At 44.1% G+C, this 15,042-nt stretch overlaps 1 protein-coding gene across 3 annotated transcripts in view; it reads right to left on the bottom strand.

Annotated features, from left to right (window-relative positions):
- Nucleotides 1-4,363: 4,363 nt before the first annotated feature.
- The window catches only part of EFCAB14 (EF-hand calcium binding domain 14), a 43,558-nt gene continuing 32,879 nt past the window's right edge, over nt 4,364-15,042 (bottom strand). For 2 of the 3 annotated variants that reach the window (XM_056122326.1, XM_056122328.1), the window contains 3 exons: nt 12,933-13,044; nt 11,608-11,733; nt 4,364-5,705 (listed from right to left, as the gene is read on the bottom strand). In XM_056122326.1, the coding sequence (XP_055978301.1) occupies nt 5,530-5,705; nt 11,608-11,733; nt 12,933-13,044 (414 nt within the window). In that variant the 3' untranslated portion in view covers nt 4,364-5,529. The remainder of the gene's footprint in view (nt 5,706-11,607; nt 11,734-12,932; nt 13,045-15,042) is intronic. The other variant, XM_056122327.1, reaches the window with a different exon arrangement.

Here is a 15,042-nt window from a genome sequence, read left to right as displayed (position 1 = left end):
GCGGTGATGGGGCAAATGCAGTCTCATGGGAAGGGGGACGGTACCGGCTCGTCCATCACACCCTGCTGAGGTCATGAGTTGTCCCCCACAAGTGGCTCTCTGGCACAGCCATGGCTCCAGAGGAAAAAGGACTTAGTCCAGAGCCTGGCAGCTTGCAGCAGAAAAGTGAATGGACCATGCGTTAAACTCTGGCGCGATGCCTTCCTGTGAGGGAAAGGGTATTGCTCTCTTTTGCCCTCCCCCCTCTCCCCCCCCCCCCCCCGGGCCACAAGGTGGCTGCCACCTCAGAGCTTATAGGAAAGCCAGGTATGAGCCAGTGGTGACGGGGCAACTGCAGTCTCATGGGAAGGGGGGCGGTACCGGCTTGTCCTTCACGCCCTACCAAAGTCACAAGTTGCCCCCCACGAATGACTCTCTGGTATAGCAATAACACCAGATGTACAGAAACCAATCTCGTAATTATCTGGCTCTTTGCAGAAATCCAAAATCAATATATGATTCTCATAACCTGCTATAGAAAACAAAGTATTTCACAATGCCTTTTCAGCATTTCTGATTGTTGGGGGGAAATTCTAAACAATAAGTAAAGTAAGTAAAGGCCCTCCCGTTGATCGTCGATTTGCTCGAGCGGGCCCAGTAACGTCTCCATTGGAGACTTTGTTGTTACTGTGTCTGGCATATCGAATACTCTCGGTAGCTTGCCGGGCTCTCCGAGAGGGGCGGAGGAATCGAACTCGGGTCGGCCATGTTGGCCGCGTGTAAGGCGAACGCCCTACCCGCTGTGCTATCGCTCCAGCCCCAATAATGGTGCATCTTTTGTCGAAATAATGAATGTAATCAATGTAGAAAAGAGTTAAGTAGAAATCATCTGCCTTACAGGCACTGGGAGGGTTGGGAGGGGGGTATATTGGGGTCCTTGGTGGTGAAAAATGAGTAGTGGTGAAGGAAGAGGTGTTTGATTATTGTTATGACCGAGACTTAAACCTGAAAGCTCAGTAACTTTTCCCACAGTGATTCAATAAATAAAGAAGAAAAATAAATAAATAAAACTATGAAAAACAAAAAAAAAAAACCAAAACAACAGGCCTAAAGGAGGCTCAAGCTGATGGGGATGGATGATAGGTTCATTCTTCCCTCCCACTGTCCTCCCAGGGTGGAGGCTGAAGCAGGAGACTGAGCTTCCTCAGAGAAAATTCTGTAGTTCATCAGGAAGATTTTTCACCATTACCTTGGATCCACCATCTCTTAATCCCTGCTTTCAAAAGGAGGACATTGTTGGTAAAAATAGGGTTCAGAGCATATATTTTAGTAATCACGGTTGGGAAAGAGCCTTTAGTCATAGACACAGTGGGAGAAAAAGAACTGTTTTATTTCAATCAATGAAAATGGCTGGATTACTGAAAATGAAACAAGCAAAGCTCAAATGATAAATTCACTCCCCAAACAGAACCAAAAGTGTACGTATATTACCAAAATGCTCAACTAGCGTGGATTTACATTTCTTAATATGAGAAAGAAAGGTAGGTGAGATTCATATGATAAATAGTACACGCTCTATAAAGTCTTAGGAACGCCCAAATGTGTTTTGGATATGAAGGAAGGTACCACATCTAGCTGGTGTTGGGAAGCAAGCCAATGAGGTGTGCAGCAACAAAAGCTGTTACTAAAAGCAAGTCAAGAGCAGGCCATTATGAGTATGACCCCACCACAGTCAGCATCTTCAACCGTTACCAGCAAGGGCAGCCAGGTGGGGCAGTCAGGGCAGGCTGGGGGCTCTGTCCAGTGGCCGTGAAGTGAATCTGAAATGCTACAGAAAGGGACCACGGGCAGCAGCAGGCACAGCTGGTCCCCTCTAGCTCTGCTGCTCGCAGATGCCACGACAGGCCTTCCTCACCCGTTTGCTGCTTCTCTTCTCGAAACAACTTTTTACCTCTCGGACTCTAGGCTTCATACCCTGTATCACAAGGCAAAAGGCAAAAGGCCCAGGGAAGTGTTCTGGGCATCTCAGGACAGCAGCAGCAGGAGCTATCAGAGGGAAAAGGCCAACATACTTAAAACCAAAAAGCTCGCCACCACAACCCAACATTCCTCCCGGAGCCGAGGCGGCAGCTGACTGGTTGGCTAGGCTGCTTGCAAACCGAAACTCCAAATTCACACTGAACAACAGGTGTTTAGGGATCTCTTTCAAAGCCAGTGAGTCTGCTCAGTCCCTCAGGACACTACAGTTCTGCCAGGGAAACAGGACACTTTCTTTTTTTTGCTTTTTGGGTCACACCCTGCGATGCACAGAGGTTACTCCTGGCACATATACTCAGGAATGACTCCTGGCGGTGCTCAGAGGACCATATGGGATGCTGGGATTCGAACCCAGGTTGGCCACGTGCAAGGCAAACGCCGTACCTGTTGTGCTATCACTCCAGCCCCAAGAGACAGGACACTTTCTAAGGCAGGCAAGTACATATGTGAGCATGACATAGACATTCTTGCCAACTGGGTAGCAGGAGAGGACAGTGATGGCTAACTGCATCAAGGATGATGCCAGCTGGAAAAGCCAGTTGGGAGGAACTAAGGATACATTAAAGAACTAAAACGAAACTGACTTCTCCATGTACCTGATATGACAGCACACACAACAAAGAGTTAAGGTGTCTTCCAAGTATCTGCCTATGAATAAGAATTTGAAACTAAAAAAGGACAAGCTACATTACCCTCAAGTATATTTCATATAAATCAGTTCTCAAAAAATACCTTCCAGGTACACTCACACTATCTACGGTACAATATATACAATAGAGCAGTATAATTCAATTTATTGCTAGAATTTTATTTGGTTGTTACAAAATCTGTAAGGGCATATATATTAAAAAAAGGGGGGGGGGGAAAGGTTGAGGGAGGCAGGGGAATGAAAGGCAGCCGAAGAGTACAACTTATCTTCAAGTTACCTAAAGTGCCAGTCTGACTTTGTACTATACTTTTGTTTTGGGGGGAGGGGTCACACCTGGCAGTGCTGAGGGATCACTCCTGTGCACAGGGGACCATATGGGTTGCTTGGAATAGAACCTGCGTTGGCTGCATGCAAGGCAAGTGCCCTACCTGCTGTACTACTGCCCCGGCTCCTATATTATGATCTTTCCAAGAAATTGAAATAACTCTGATATTGAGTGAAATGTTCTTATGAAAGAGAAGCATGAGAAGCAAAAGTCATGATGGGGTAAGTGGACAGGATCACAGGAAAAGACCTTATCCTGCTGGAGAGATAGCACAGCGGGTAGGGCGTTTGCCTTGCACACGGCCGACCTGGGTTCGATTCCTCCTTCCCTCTGAGAGAGCCCGGCAAGCTAAAGAGTATCCTGCCCACATGGCAGAGCCTGGCAAGCTTCCTGTGGTGTATGTGATAAGCCAAAAACAGTAACAAGTCTCACAATGGAGGTGTTACTGGTGCCCGCTCAAGCAAATGAATGAACAATGCGAGGACAGTGCTACAGTGCTAACTAAAATTTACGACTTTCAAGTTTATTTTGCTTTGATTTTTGGGCCACACCCGGTGATACTCAGGGGTTAGTCTTGGCTCTGCACTCAGGAATCACTCCTAGAAGTGCTTGGGGATCATATGGGATGCCAGAAATTAAACCCAGGTCAGACACGTGCAACGCAAAACACCCTACCCACTGTGCTATGGCTCCGGTCCCAAATTCACTACTTTTATTTTAAAAAGAGCCAAGTGAACCAACACCAAGCTCAACGTAAAACAAAGTAAAAACAAAAAAATCAACTTGGGCAATGTAAAGATGGAAATGAGCTCTACTAAGGTCCATGTCACAACGGTTGCTTTAGTATCGTCCTGTGTTGCCTCCAACATGGCAGATGACCCACAGCTGTGACTCCTCCCAGCCCAAGGACCTTTAGTAGCAGGCCTGTGGGAGGGAGGAGTATTGCATTTATTTGCATGAGATGTCAAACTTGTCACAGTCACACAGAGCCCCGACTCCTGGTGTCTTCTGGGCAGAAAGTCTCCTGTGAGCTGACGATTACTAAGGAAATCTAATGTGATTTCATGTGATCCATTTCGCATCCTTTTTGGTTCTAGTCAGTCGACAGAGAAACACATTCGATTTTTTGGCTTGGCCCCAGGTAAAATCTCAAGGAGTTTCCTGGGTCACAATGAGAGGCTAATATCAGCTCTCTTCTAAAGCTGAAACAGTGACAGAGGGACTTCAGTCCTGCATCCAGAATCTTAGAGGTCCGCCACAGCTTTAAATAACTCGTGTTTCAGTGGGCCTACAGAGTTCTCCTTCCTCCCTCTCAAGAACTGTGGTCAACACCTGCTATTCCTGGGTACCTTCCTAATAGGACTCTCCCTTCCTTTTGAGGAATTACTTCTCTGTGCCATCTTGGCAAAAGAAACAATCCTGATGGCTACTTCCGACCATTAAAGCCAACAGGCTAGAAGCTAACATTTTTGGATCTAGCACAGCTGGAAGGTGGCTGCACTCTCCCATGAAACAATCCTTTCTCCTAAACAGGCAACACGAGGAAGGGCCCAGAGAGCAGAAGCGGGGGTCCAGGGGACGAGAGGCCTTTCCCACCCGGAGACTGGCCGCCGTGCACCCGCAGCCCTGGGCAGAGCTCTCTTTGCTCCTGCCAGGTGCCACGGGCCCTATTCTCTCCAGCTTTAAGACCGACGTGAGGGGGGAGATGGGGAAGCGGATCTGCCTGAACTCGAGTAGCAAATGTAGCTTTCCACAGAATATTCTGTGCTCATAAATCCTGAAATAGAAGTGAAAATGAGAAAAACTTTCAACCAGACTTCTCTGGTTCGCGGGTTGGGGCTGGGCGAGAGGAACAGGAGTCAGAATCTTCCTTTCCTGAGCCTGAAGGTAGCACTGTAGCCCAAGTCCACTCCCTAGACCTGCTCCCTGCCACCAGGCTAAACTGCCCTGTGGCTGCCCTAAAGGTGATGTGGACAGAGCTTCAGCTGCTCCCAGGTCAGATTAGTCTTCTTTTTAAATAAGTCATGTATTCACATCCTGCTTCAAACTTCCCAGAAAATATGCACAATCTTTCATTTTAAATATTTACAAACACCAAGGGTCTATCTTTTAAAGAAAGACATTTTCTGAGTCTGTACAAAGTGCAGCTAATTTAAGGCAAATTTATGTGAAATATAAAAGGTGGCTTATTCTCTATATATACATTTTTCATTTTTAAAAGATAGTCTCCTTCCCTCAAAAAAATAAAATGAAAAGGAAAAAGCAAAAAAGGGGCTTGACTTTCTTCTGGTTAATTTTAAAATTAAGATCTTACTGATTTCAAAAAAATCATAGATTTCTAAATATCTTAAGTGATCTTTCTTTAAAAAAATAACTTTTATATCGCTTTTCCAAACAGGTTAAAAGGTGGTAATGTGTCTGCTACAGTAGTCTGGAGGGTTAGATGATTGCTGGGCGAGTCACAGGGTCGTGTTTGTTAGAAGCGTAGACATTAGGCAGTCCAGGATACAGATCCATTTCTAAAATATGCTTGCTGGAGCTAGACACCTAATGCTGCTCTTAGCTCTGGGAGTGAATATCTTCCATCTCCATTGGAATCAAACACTCTGAAGCTCTCGGGCTCTGGCACAGCAGAACCTAAAGAGTTCGAGATTTCCTGGTAGGTCAGCTTCCCATTCACGTCCTGACCAGTCTTGTGGAATAAATCTTGAAGATCTGTTAGAAAGAAATCACAAAATGTTTTCAGGTCTAAACATATAACCTGAGGGCCGGAGCAATAGTACAGCGGGTAGGGCGTCTGCCTTGCATGCCGAAATCCCTGGCATCCCATATAGTCCCCTGAGCACCACCAGGAGTAACCCCTGACCATCGTGGTGTGACCCCAAAAAGCAAAATAAATATAAAATTAATTTTAAAAAATCCAAACATATAACCTAAAGTTTAATTAGCAATTGAAAAAAAAACCCATCAACTGAATTTAAAGCACTAAAAGAAAAATGACTTTGCAAGTTTTGTTTCTGAAAGGTAAAGTTTAGGATCCTACTATACCAGAAGACTGATTGCTTTTTTTGTCATACCCCGGGGTTCTCAGGGACCATGTGGTGCTGGGGATTGAACTTGGGGTTCCAGCACACAAAGTAACACCAAGCCTTTAAGGTACTGCCACAGCCCAGAAAGACATTCTTTTGTTTTTGAGTCAAACCCAGTGTACTGGAGGGGTACTCCCAGTGCATTACAATACTTTGCAATGCCCAGGGTATTAAGCAGGGCTGGGGATTGAACTCCCAATATGCAAAGCATGCATTTAAGCCCTTGCAGCTATCTCCCCAGGCCCAGAAAAACTAATTTCTGATCCTTTAAGAATGAGAGGAACTCTGCACAGCACTATTTCCCAATAAGAAGCAGTGCCAAATAAGCCTGGGAAAGATGAATGGACAGGCTTTCCCTCTCCAGTCTTTCATGTAGGTTCTCCAGATTTTATTTTTATGTTGAAGGGGCAAAAAAGATTAGAGAGGTGTTCAAGAGCTATCTAACAGGGCCAGAAGGATAATGCAGGGCTTAAGGCATTTGTCTTGGACCCCCACCCTACCCTGGGTTAAATCCCTAGTATTATATATGGTTCCCAGAGCACTGCTGCCAGTAACCCAATTCCCTACCTTCCCCCAGAAAAGTTACTCAACAGATAATGAACCTGTACAACAGTCTAAGGCATATTACCAGTGAAGCAGTTGTTATATGACCCAGTCGCTCCATCCCTAGGTACTTATCCAATAGAAATGAAAATATCTGTCCACACCAATACTTTATATGTGGTAAGGAGATATGCTCAAAAGGGTAGAACAGAGGCTCCGCATGTTCAAGAGTTGGATCCTCAGCACTGCACAGACCTCTGGGCACCCAGAAGTGGCCTTGGGTCCCTGAATATCAATGGTGTGGCCCCTATGAAAACAAACACCTGTACATGAACGTCCACAGCTCTGTTATTCCTGATGGCGAAAATATGGAACTCAAATAGTCATCAATTAACAAATGGGTAAATAAGATCTGTAACTGAAATATTATTCAGCCATAAAAAGAAATAAAATATTGCAACATGCTATGAAATAGCAGGACGCTGAAGACATTAAGTTCAACGCAAACAGCATGTTGAAAGAAAGCACATGCAATGGCATGTCTTTTACGATTCCAGTTCTATGAAAACCCAGAATAGGCAATCCAAAGGGACAGTGCTTCTGAGACTAGTGGTAAGGGCAGGGTGAAAAGGATGTTAAACTGTTTAACGGGTAGAAGGTTCCTTTGGGGAGTGACAAAATGTTCTGGAATTAGATGACAGTGATGACTGTAAAACCTTGTGAATAATAACAACAATTACACTTCTAAAGAAGTTTTGGACCTCCCAAGGAGGCCAAGGGTTCACTCCTGGGATTATCTGCCTTGCTGAGTGGGTCACATGGTTCAATGCTTGGGTCCAGTACTGCTAGGGATTACCAGGACAACCTTGGCAGTGCTCAGAAGCCACGTGGGCACCTGTACTGTCCTGTCCCATCTTTTTCCCCAACTAAGAAGGAGAGCAATAATACCAGTTGATCTGTACCATTTTAATTCTAAGATATTATTTGGCCCAGAGAGAGAGGTCAAAGGACTAGAGTATATGCTTTGTGAGCAGAAAGCTTGGATTAGATCCCTGGCATTAGAACTGTGACATGACATGGTTCCCTGAGTGCTACCAGGAGTTAGCCCCTGGGCATGCCAGGTGTGGCTCAAAGTCAAAAGAGCACTGCACCGTCCTCCCATTATTCATCGATTTGCTCGAGCGGGCAGCAGTAATGTCTCACAACAAATTAGGAGACTTGCTGTTACTGTTTTTGGCATATCGAATACGTCACGGGTAGCTTGCCAGGCTTTGCCATGTGGGCGAGATACTCTCGGTAGCTTGCCGGGCTCTCCGAGAGGGGCGGAGGAATCGAACCTGGGTCGGCCACATGCAAGGCAAACGCCCTACCCGCTGTGCTTACAGCTCCAGCCCAAGTTATTTATAAGGCTTGTCAATTCACCACAATGAATTTTGTGTCTATACACCTACATTGCACCCCACTAAAACTTTGCCAATTATCCCTTCTCTCATTTGTAAATCCTAAAATCCAGAGTCAAAAAAAAAAGAAAAAAAGAATAAAAGAAAAGGTATTATTTGATCCAGAGAACCAGAGGATTCCTATCAATAATTAATAATCTCTTCTGATATTTTCTCAAGTCCTTCCAAATAAACACTCAGGAGGAATATTTACATAAAAATGCATTTGCTTCTGTCCTTATAAAATGACTTAAAACAGATTCAGTCTAGAATACCAGAAGATAGGTCAATCAGAACTATGTTTCTTTAAGATCTTTCCAAATTCCTTTCCTTTCCTTTTTTATTCAACTCTAAGCCTAGATTCAGTAGGCCTCCAGTCTTTCACTTAGGAAGGCAGGAAATAACCTGAGGCTGGAGAAACAACTCTGTAAGGTACAGTGGAGGAATTTAGCAGAGAAGTCTCTGAATAGGGCCCTACTCTCATGCCTCAAATCTTAAAAGCAGGTGGGATGCTTGTTTCCAGGTACAAGACAGATAGAAACCAAGTAGCTACATAGAAAATGTTTTTGTTGGGCCAGGGAGAAAGTGCACCTGTGTTTGACCCCTGGCACTCCATGTGGTCCCCAAAGTCCCACTAGGTGTGATTTCTGAGCACAGAGCCAGGAGTAAGCCTTGAGCATAAAAACCCAAACCAAACCAAACAAACAAAAAAAAGTTGTGGCTGCAAGACAAGCAAAGAAAAAGAAAATGTGTTTTTTTGTGGCCACATACAACCAGCAGTGCTAAGAGGCTACTCCTGTCTCTATGTTCCAGAGTCACTCCTGGCAGCGCTCAGGGAACCATATATATGCAGTTAATGAGGACTGAACCAGGGCTGGCCTCGTGCAAGGCAAGCACCTTAGCCTCTGTATTATTTATGTGGCACTAGATAATAAATGGGCTGGAGCGACAGCACAGCGGTAGGGCGTTTGCCTTGCGCGTAGCCAGCCCGGCCAAGCCAGGTTCGATTCCTCTGCCCCTCTCGGAGAGCCCGGCAAGCTACTGAGAGTATCATGCCCGCACGGCAAAGCCTGGCAAGCTCCCCGTGACATATTCGATATGCCAAACACAGTAACAAGAAGTCTCAAAATGGAGACGTTACTGGGCCCGCTCGAGCAAAATCGATGAACAATGGGAAGACAGTGACAGTGACAGATAATCAATGTTTCTATGTGTTTATGGGTATGGGTTCCTAAAATGTGCTAAGCACCTAGTAGCAGTATTTGAAGAAAAATTTGATTGCTACTTCAGGTCATTTAAAAATGTTACTCAAAAGTGTGTAAAGGGCCAAGGACAGAGCTCAGTGGCACTTATCCTGCATGGAAGGTGCTCCAAGGGTTGAATGCATACTCTCATGTGTGTGCGCACGCGTGGGTGGGGGAGTGGGAGGGGCTGAGTTTGGTCGCTGGCACAGCATGGTTCTTAAAGCACTGATGGGAGGGACCCTGAGCACAGACTCAGAATAGCTTTTGAGCATCATCTGGCATGGCCCAAAATAAAACAAAAACAAAATAAGAAAAGAAAGAAACCAAAAGTGTGCAACATCCATATTAGAGACTCAAGTATAAACGTTAAAGATTTAACCCTGTTGAGATGCTCAACAGGGTGGGGAGCAGGTTTTGAAACCAGGAGTCCCTGGGTTCGATCCCTGGCACCTTATGATCTCCTGAGCAGTGCCAGGAGTAATTCCTGAGCAGCCAAATGGTGACCGGAACCCAGCAATACTGGGTGTGGCCCCAAAAACAAGTAACACAAAATAATAAAAATAAAATACAAACGCTAAGATGACTATTTCTTTTGTTGTTGCTGTTATTTTGCTTTTGGATAATATCCAGCCATGCTCAGAGCTTATTCCTGGCTTACAGATCATTCCTGGCAGGGCTCAGGGGACCATATGGGCTGCCAGGAATCAAATGGCACCAGCCTCATGCAAGGCAAGCACCTTATCCACCTTATCCGAAGTCCCAAGATGACTATTTCTTAATCTGCTGCAGAGGTTTTTCCTCTATTTATTCTCATCAAGTTTTGATGTAAAAATATAAAGGGGGAGGAGCCAAGTTGTACTGCCAATAAACCCAATTTAACAATCTCATCTCACAAGAAAACAAAAGGAAAAAAATGAGGTCAGGAGGGAAAAAAAAGTAATTGCATTTGAAAGGCAATATAAATTGAAATCTTTTACATTTTACTTGCTGGGAGTGAAGTTACATTAAGTCCAGGAAATTGTAAGTGAATGACAGCTGCTAAATGGGGACAGACACAAAACATTCTGAAAGAACATAAACAGAGGAAATAATCCAGTCCTGGGAGATAAAAAAAGTTTCCTGTTGGAACGATATCTAAGTGTCAGTGAAGAGCCAGGCAAGAATATGGATGAGTGATTTTTTTAGGTGGTCAGCATATGCGAACTCTGGCGACTTTAGAAATCACTGAGAAACTGAATAGATACTTTAGAAACAAGGTGAACACACTTCTGTGGATCATTCTTCCTACTAATATTTATTTTGCTGATTTTGGTTGGAGGCCTTGTCTACTAGATGTGTAACCAGGAAGAAAATGATTCTATATATGATACTGTATTTCTTTTCATTTGTTTTGCTTTTGAGTTGCGCGAATGTCCTCAAGGCCTACTCTTGGCTCTGTGCTTAAGGACCATTCCTGGAGTGCTTGGAGATTAATTCTGGGTTGGCCATGTGCAAGGCAAGCACCTTACTCCACTGTGTGATCGCTTTAGTCCCAAGTGTTAGGTCTTGTTATATTGGTGACAACTCACCTTGTTTTGTTTCTGGACCCAGTGAGCAGTGCCCAAAGGCTATGCCTTGCTCTGGGTTTAGGGATCTCCTCTGAATGGGGCCTGTGGGGGTGATATGTAGCACTGGAATTTGAAACATGGTTCCAGTGGCTACAGCTGCAAGCTAGGCATGCACCTTAACCTTTGTACTTTTTCCCCCGACCCTGACACTGTATTCTTAAGATTAGCACTGGATTTAACAAGGCACTCACTGAATGAAGACTCTACATCAAATATTTATAGAGAGAATAATAGCATATTGGGGCTGGTATGAATTTTACCTCAACCAATTATTTGTTATGCATACTTAGGCAGCTTCCCTATCGGTTAAAATGGATAAAATAAATTACGCTATGTTTCTAGAATTGTTATCAGGATATAATATAAAGCAAATCAAATATATGACCCATAGGAAGTACAGTAAGTGTTAGGGATAAATCTTTTTCATACAAGATAAACATTTGTTTATTTATTTATTTTTGGTTTGGGGCCACACCCAGCGCTGCTCAGGGGTTACTCCTGGCTCTGGACTCAGGAATCACTCCTGGTGGTACTTGGGGACCATGTAGGATGCCAGAAACCGAACCCCAGGTTGGCAACGTGCAAGGCAAGTGCTTTATCTGCTGTACTATCTCTCTGGCCCCAAGGTAAAAAACATATTTAAAAGCTGTGAGTCTGAATACTTTTCCCATTATTCTATGGTATAATTTTTTTACCTTGGATGTTAGAAATTCCTGGTAGGGAAACGAGTCTTAGTTGTGCAGTATTTTCAATTTGGTCTCCAAGAGACTGTGAAAATTTTGGCAATGTTGATGGCTTTGATGTGGAACTCTGCTCTTGACCTGTAACAAACACATACTATTTCAGCATTATCAAGTGTTAAACCAAATTAAGCCAGTATTGAAAGTCATCTTTTCAGGCAACTGTATACTTAAGACAAAGAGATGAAAGTTACGTAGGATAATAATTTATGTGAAGTTCAAGGCTTGACTGAAAAATCTCTTTCGGTGAAGATTCATCAATATTATGTAACATAATATTTGAAGCTAGTCACATTGGAAGAGCTTAACGAACAAGTTAACAATATATCTATTTTAATGTTAAAAATTTAGGCTGCAGGGCCAGTAATATAGAAGAGAGGCTAAGGCTACTTGCTTTGCAAGTGGCCAACTTCATCCAGTTCAATCCCCAGCATCACATATGGTTCTGTTCTGTCTGGAGGGAACCTTGAGACAGAGCCAGGAGTAAACCCCGAGCACTCTGGGTGCGGCCCAAATTGTGTTGTCCCCCCACCACTCCCACCTCCAGGCCCAAAGCTTTAAGCTGCAAGTGATTACAGCATTGGCTAGTTTTCATCCTGGTAGTCATCCTGGATGGCTACCAACTAAAATTGAGAGGGCTGCCATACAATGAAGGAACACTGTTAGCCCCCAAATGAATTCTGTCTCTCTCACCCAAGAGATGAAGGCAGACTGTGCTGCTTTCTCCCAAATGAAACACACGTGGGGTGGGGAACAGAGGTCAAAGCCAACATGATCCAGGGCTTGGTTAAGTCCTTCAAGAACTTAACCCACGAGGCTGAGGCGAGCGTCAAGAGCAATTAGGTATAGCTTTATCTACAAAAGGGCTCTTCCAACCAATAATTCCATCATTGTGTTAATGGTTTTTCAGAAGAACTAATATTTATTTTTAAGTAAATTTTATGCATTTACAGAAATGAAAGATTCCTGTAAACAACATTTAGGACTGGTTTAATATACTCTATGACAGTAACATTTTTGCCTGTAATTGGATGCAGACAGCATGGAGAAGTCTATTTCCAGCTAAACATTACCCATTCTTCCCTTAATAGACTGGAGTACAAATCATGTACAAAATGGGCTTTTTCTAAATGAAAGCAAAGTGTATCAGCTTCACCTCGGTGCACTCGGGCGTCATTCACACAGTTCGATCAGTCCTGCCGAACACCTTCCCGCATGCCTACGTGGGTGGCACGCTGCCCAAGTCTGCGTGAATATTTAGGAGCCAGCCTTACTCTCACCTGCACTGATGGTCTCTGGAGGCCTGTTGCTCTCAGGTTTGTTTGTGAGAGCACTGATCAACTGCAGCTTTTCTCTGAGCTTGGACACCTGAGAGTCCGAAATATCTTCTTTCTGTCCGAAACAAGGATGAGAGAAGATGTCAGGGATAAGCCTGCAGCAGATTCTTCTTTACTCCCCCACAATTATTCAGGACGCCATGCTTGACCCCCAGGAGGCTCCCTATCGAGGCAATGAAGGAATGAACCGACAAAGAGCAGATATATCTCTGGTACTGGTGCTGGTGAGGGCCTAGTTGGATTTGAGGCTAGACATTAAGGGAACATTATGCGGCAGATGTTCTGATTTCCTGTAAACATTCGGCTGATGGGGAAAGGCATGCATGTGTCAGCAGTAAAGGAAATGTACCCTTGCTCAGGTGCCCATGTGACACCCATTTCTTAAATGAGTAGGATATTGCTTTCAAGAAACGATTTCACACTAATTTTCCTGAATATCTTACTTCGCCTTGTGACTATATCACTTTAGTGTTATGCTCTTACAAGAAACAAACAAAAAAGCAACCAAATTATACATATTCCTCTGACCCCACTGTGATAATTCAACTGGTGGCAAGAACTGTTAGGAATATGAAAAGATGCTACAGTTTTTCTAATTTAAAGTCTTACATCTATTTTATCTACCACTGGTTTGCAATACAAAAGTAGCACAGTTTTATACCTCCATACATGGCAAAGGCTCCCCTATCCACCATCGAAGTTCAGTGTCCTCATACTCCTGAAATAATCCATCTAACCTATTCCTCCCAGACCTGTCCCCTTTTTCTATCATAAGTACCAGATTTTCCAGTCTATTTTTCACGTTATCTTGTAAAACATCTTTTCCCCTATTCCCGGCTTTATTCAGAGGATGATCTAAACTTGCATATGAAAAATTCACTAAGTTTGCTATGTGTATATTTTTTTCCTTCTTGGGGGGAGGGGAAACAGCTGGCTGTGCTTAGGGGCTACTCTTGGCTCTGAGCTAGTTCTGATACCATGTCCCTCTTGGTGATGCTTGGAGAATTGTGCAGTGCCAGGAACTGAGCCCTGCATGCATGCACACACTCCTGCCTATTGAGCTATTTCTCTGGTCTAATAGTCTAACAAATTCATTTAATTAAAGAAAAAGTTTAGCATTGTAGCACTGTCCTCCTGTTGTTCATCGTTTTGCTCAAGCGGGCCCAGTAACATCTCCATTGTGAGATTTCTTGTTACTGTGTTTGGCATATCGTATACGTCACGGATAGCTTGCCAGGCTTTGCCGTGCGGGCGAGATACTTTCGGTAGCTTGCCGGGCTCTCCGAGAGGGGCGGAGGAATTGAACCTGGCTCAGCCGTGCTGGCCACGCACAAGGCAAACGTCCTACTGCTGTGCTATCGCTCTAGCCCTAGTTTAGGATTGTTTGTTTTCTTGCCACACCTGGCAATGCTCAAGGGTTGCTCCTGGCTCTGTACTCAGGAATTACTCGTGGTGATGCTTGGGGCACCATACGGGATGCCGAGAATCGAACCAGGGTCAGTCACAAGCAAGGCAAGTGCCCTATTTTCTGTACTATTGCTCCAGCTCAAGAAAAATTTAGCTTCTGAGGAAAGTTTCTTATTTCTTTGGTTGTTGGGTCACACCAGGTGGAGTAAGTGGGCTACTTCTAGCAATGAGCTTGGGGGTCACTCCTGGTGGTACCTGGGGGACCATGACATGCCAGAGATAGAACCTAAATCATGAACACTCAGGTTCTAGGAGAACAGTTTCTAAATGCTTAGGGTACCTTGAAAGGTCATGATTCTATGTTTGATTATAATATATTCTTTTATTTAATATGTGTTTCATTTTCTCCTTTATTTCTATTCAACTAGTAACTGCAAAGATCATTCTTAGTTTATTCGGGGAGCTAATACACAGATGTACACTACGTAAAATTAGGTTCTAAGCCCTCGTGAAACTGAGATGGGAGAAAAAGTACAGATGGAAAGCATTACACTGAAAATGTCTGCACTATGGATCTAGTCCAAGTTCATTTCCCCTGGCCCTGAAAGCCTCCGAACTCCCTAAACGCAATATGCAACTGAGATGG

The sequence above is a fragment of the Sorex fumeus genome, unplaced genomic scaffold (assembly GCF_029834395.1).
Source record: "Sorex fumeus unplaced genomic scaffold, SorFum_2.1 ptg000045l, whole genome shotgun sequence".
NCBI classification, from domain to species: Eukaryota; Metazoa; Chordata; class Mammalia; order Eulipotyphla; family Soricidae; genus Sorex; species Sorex fumeus.
This window is presented reverse-complemented; position numbering and strand designations above follow the sequence as displayed.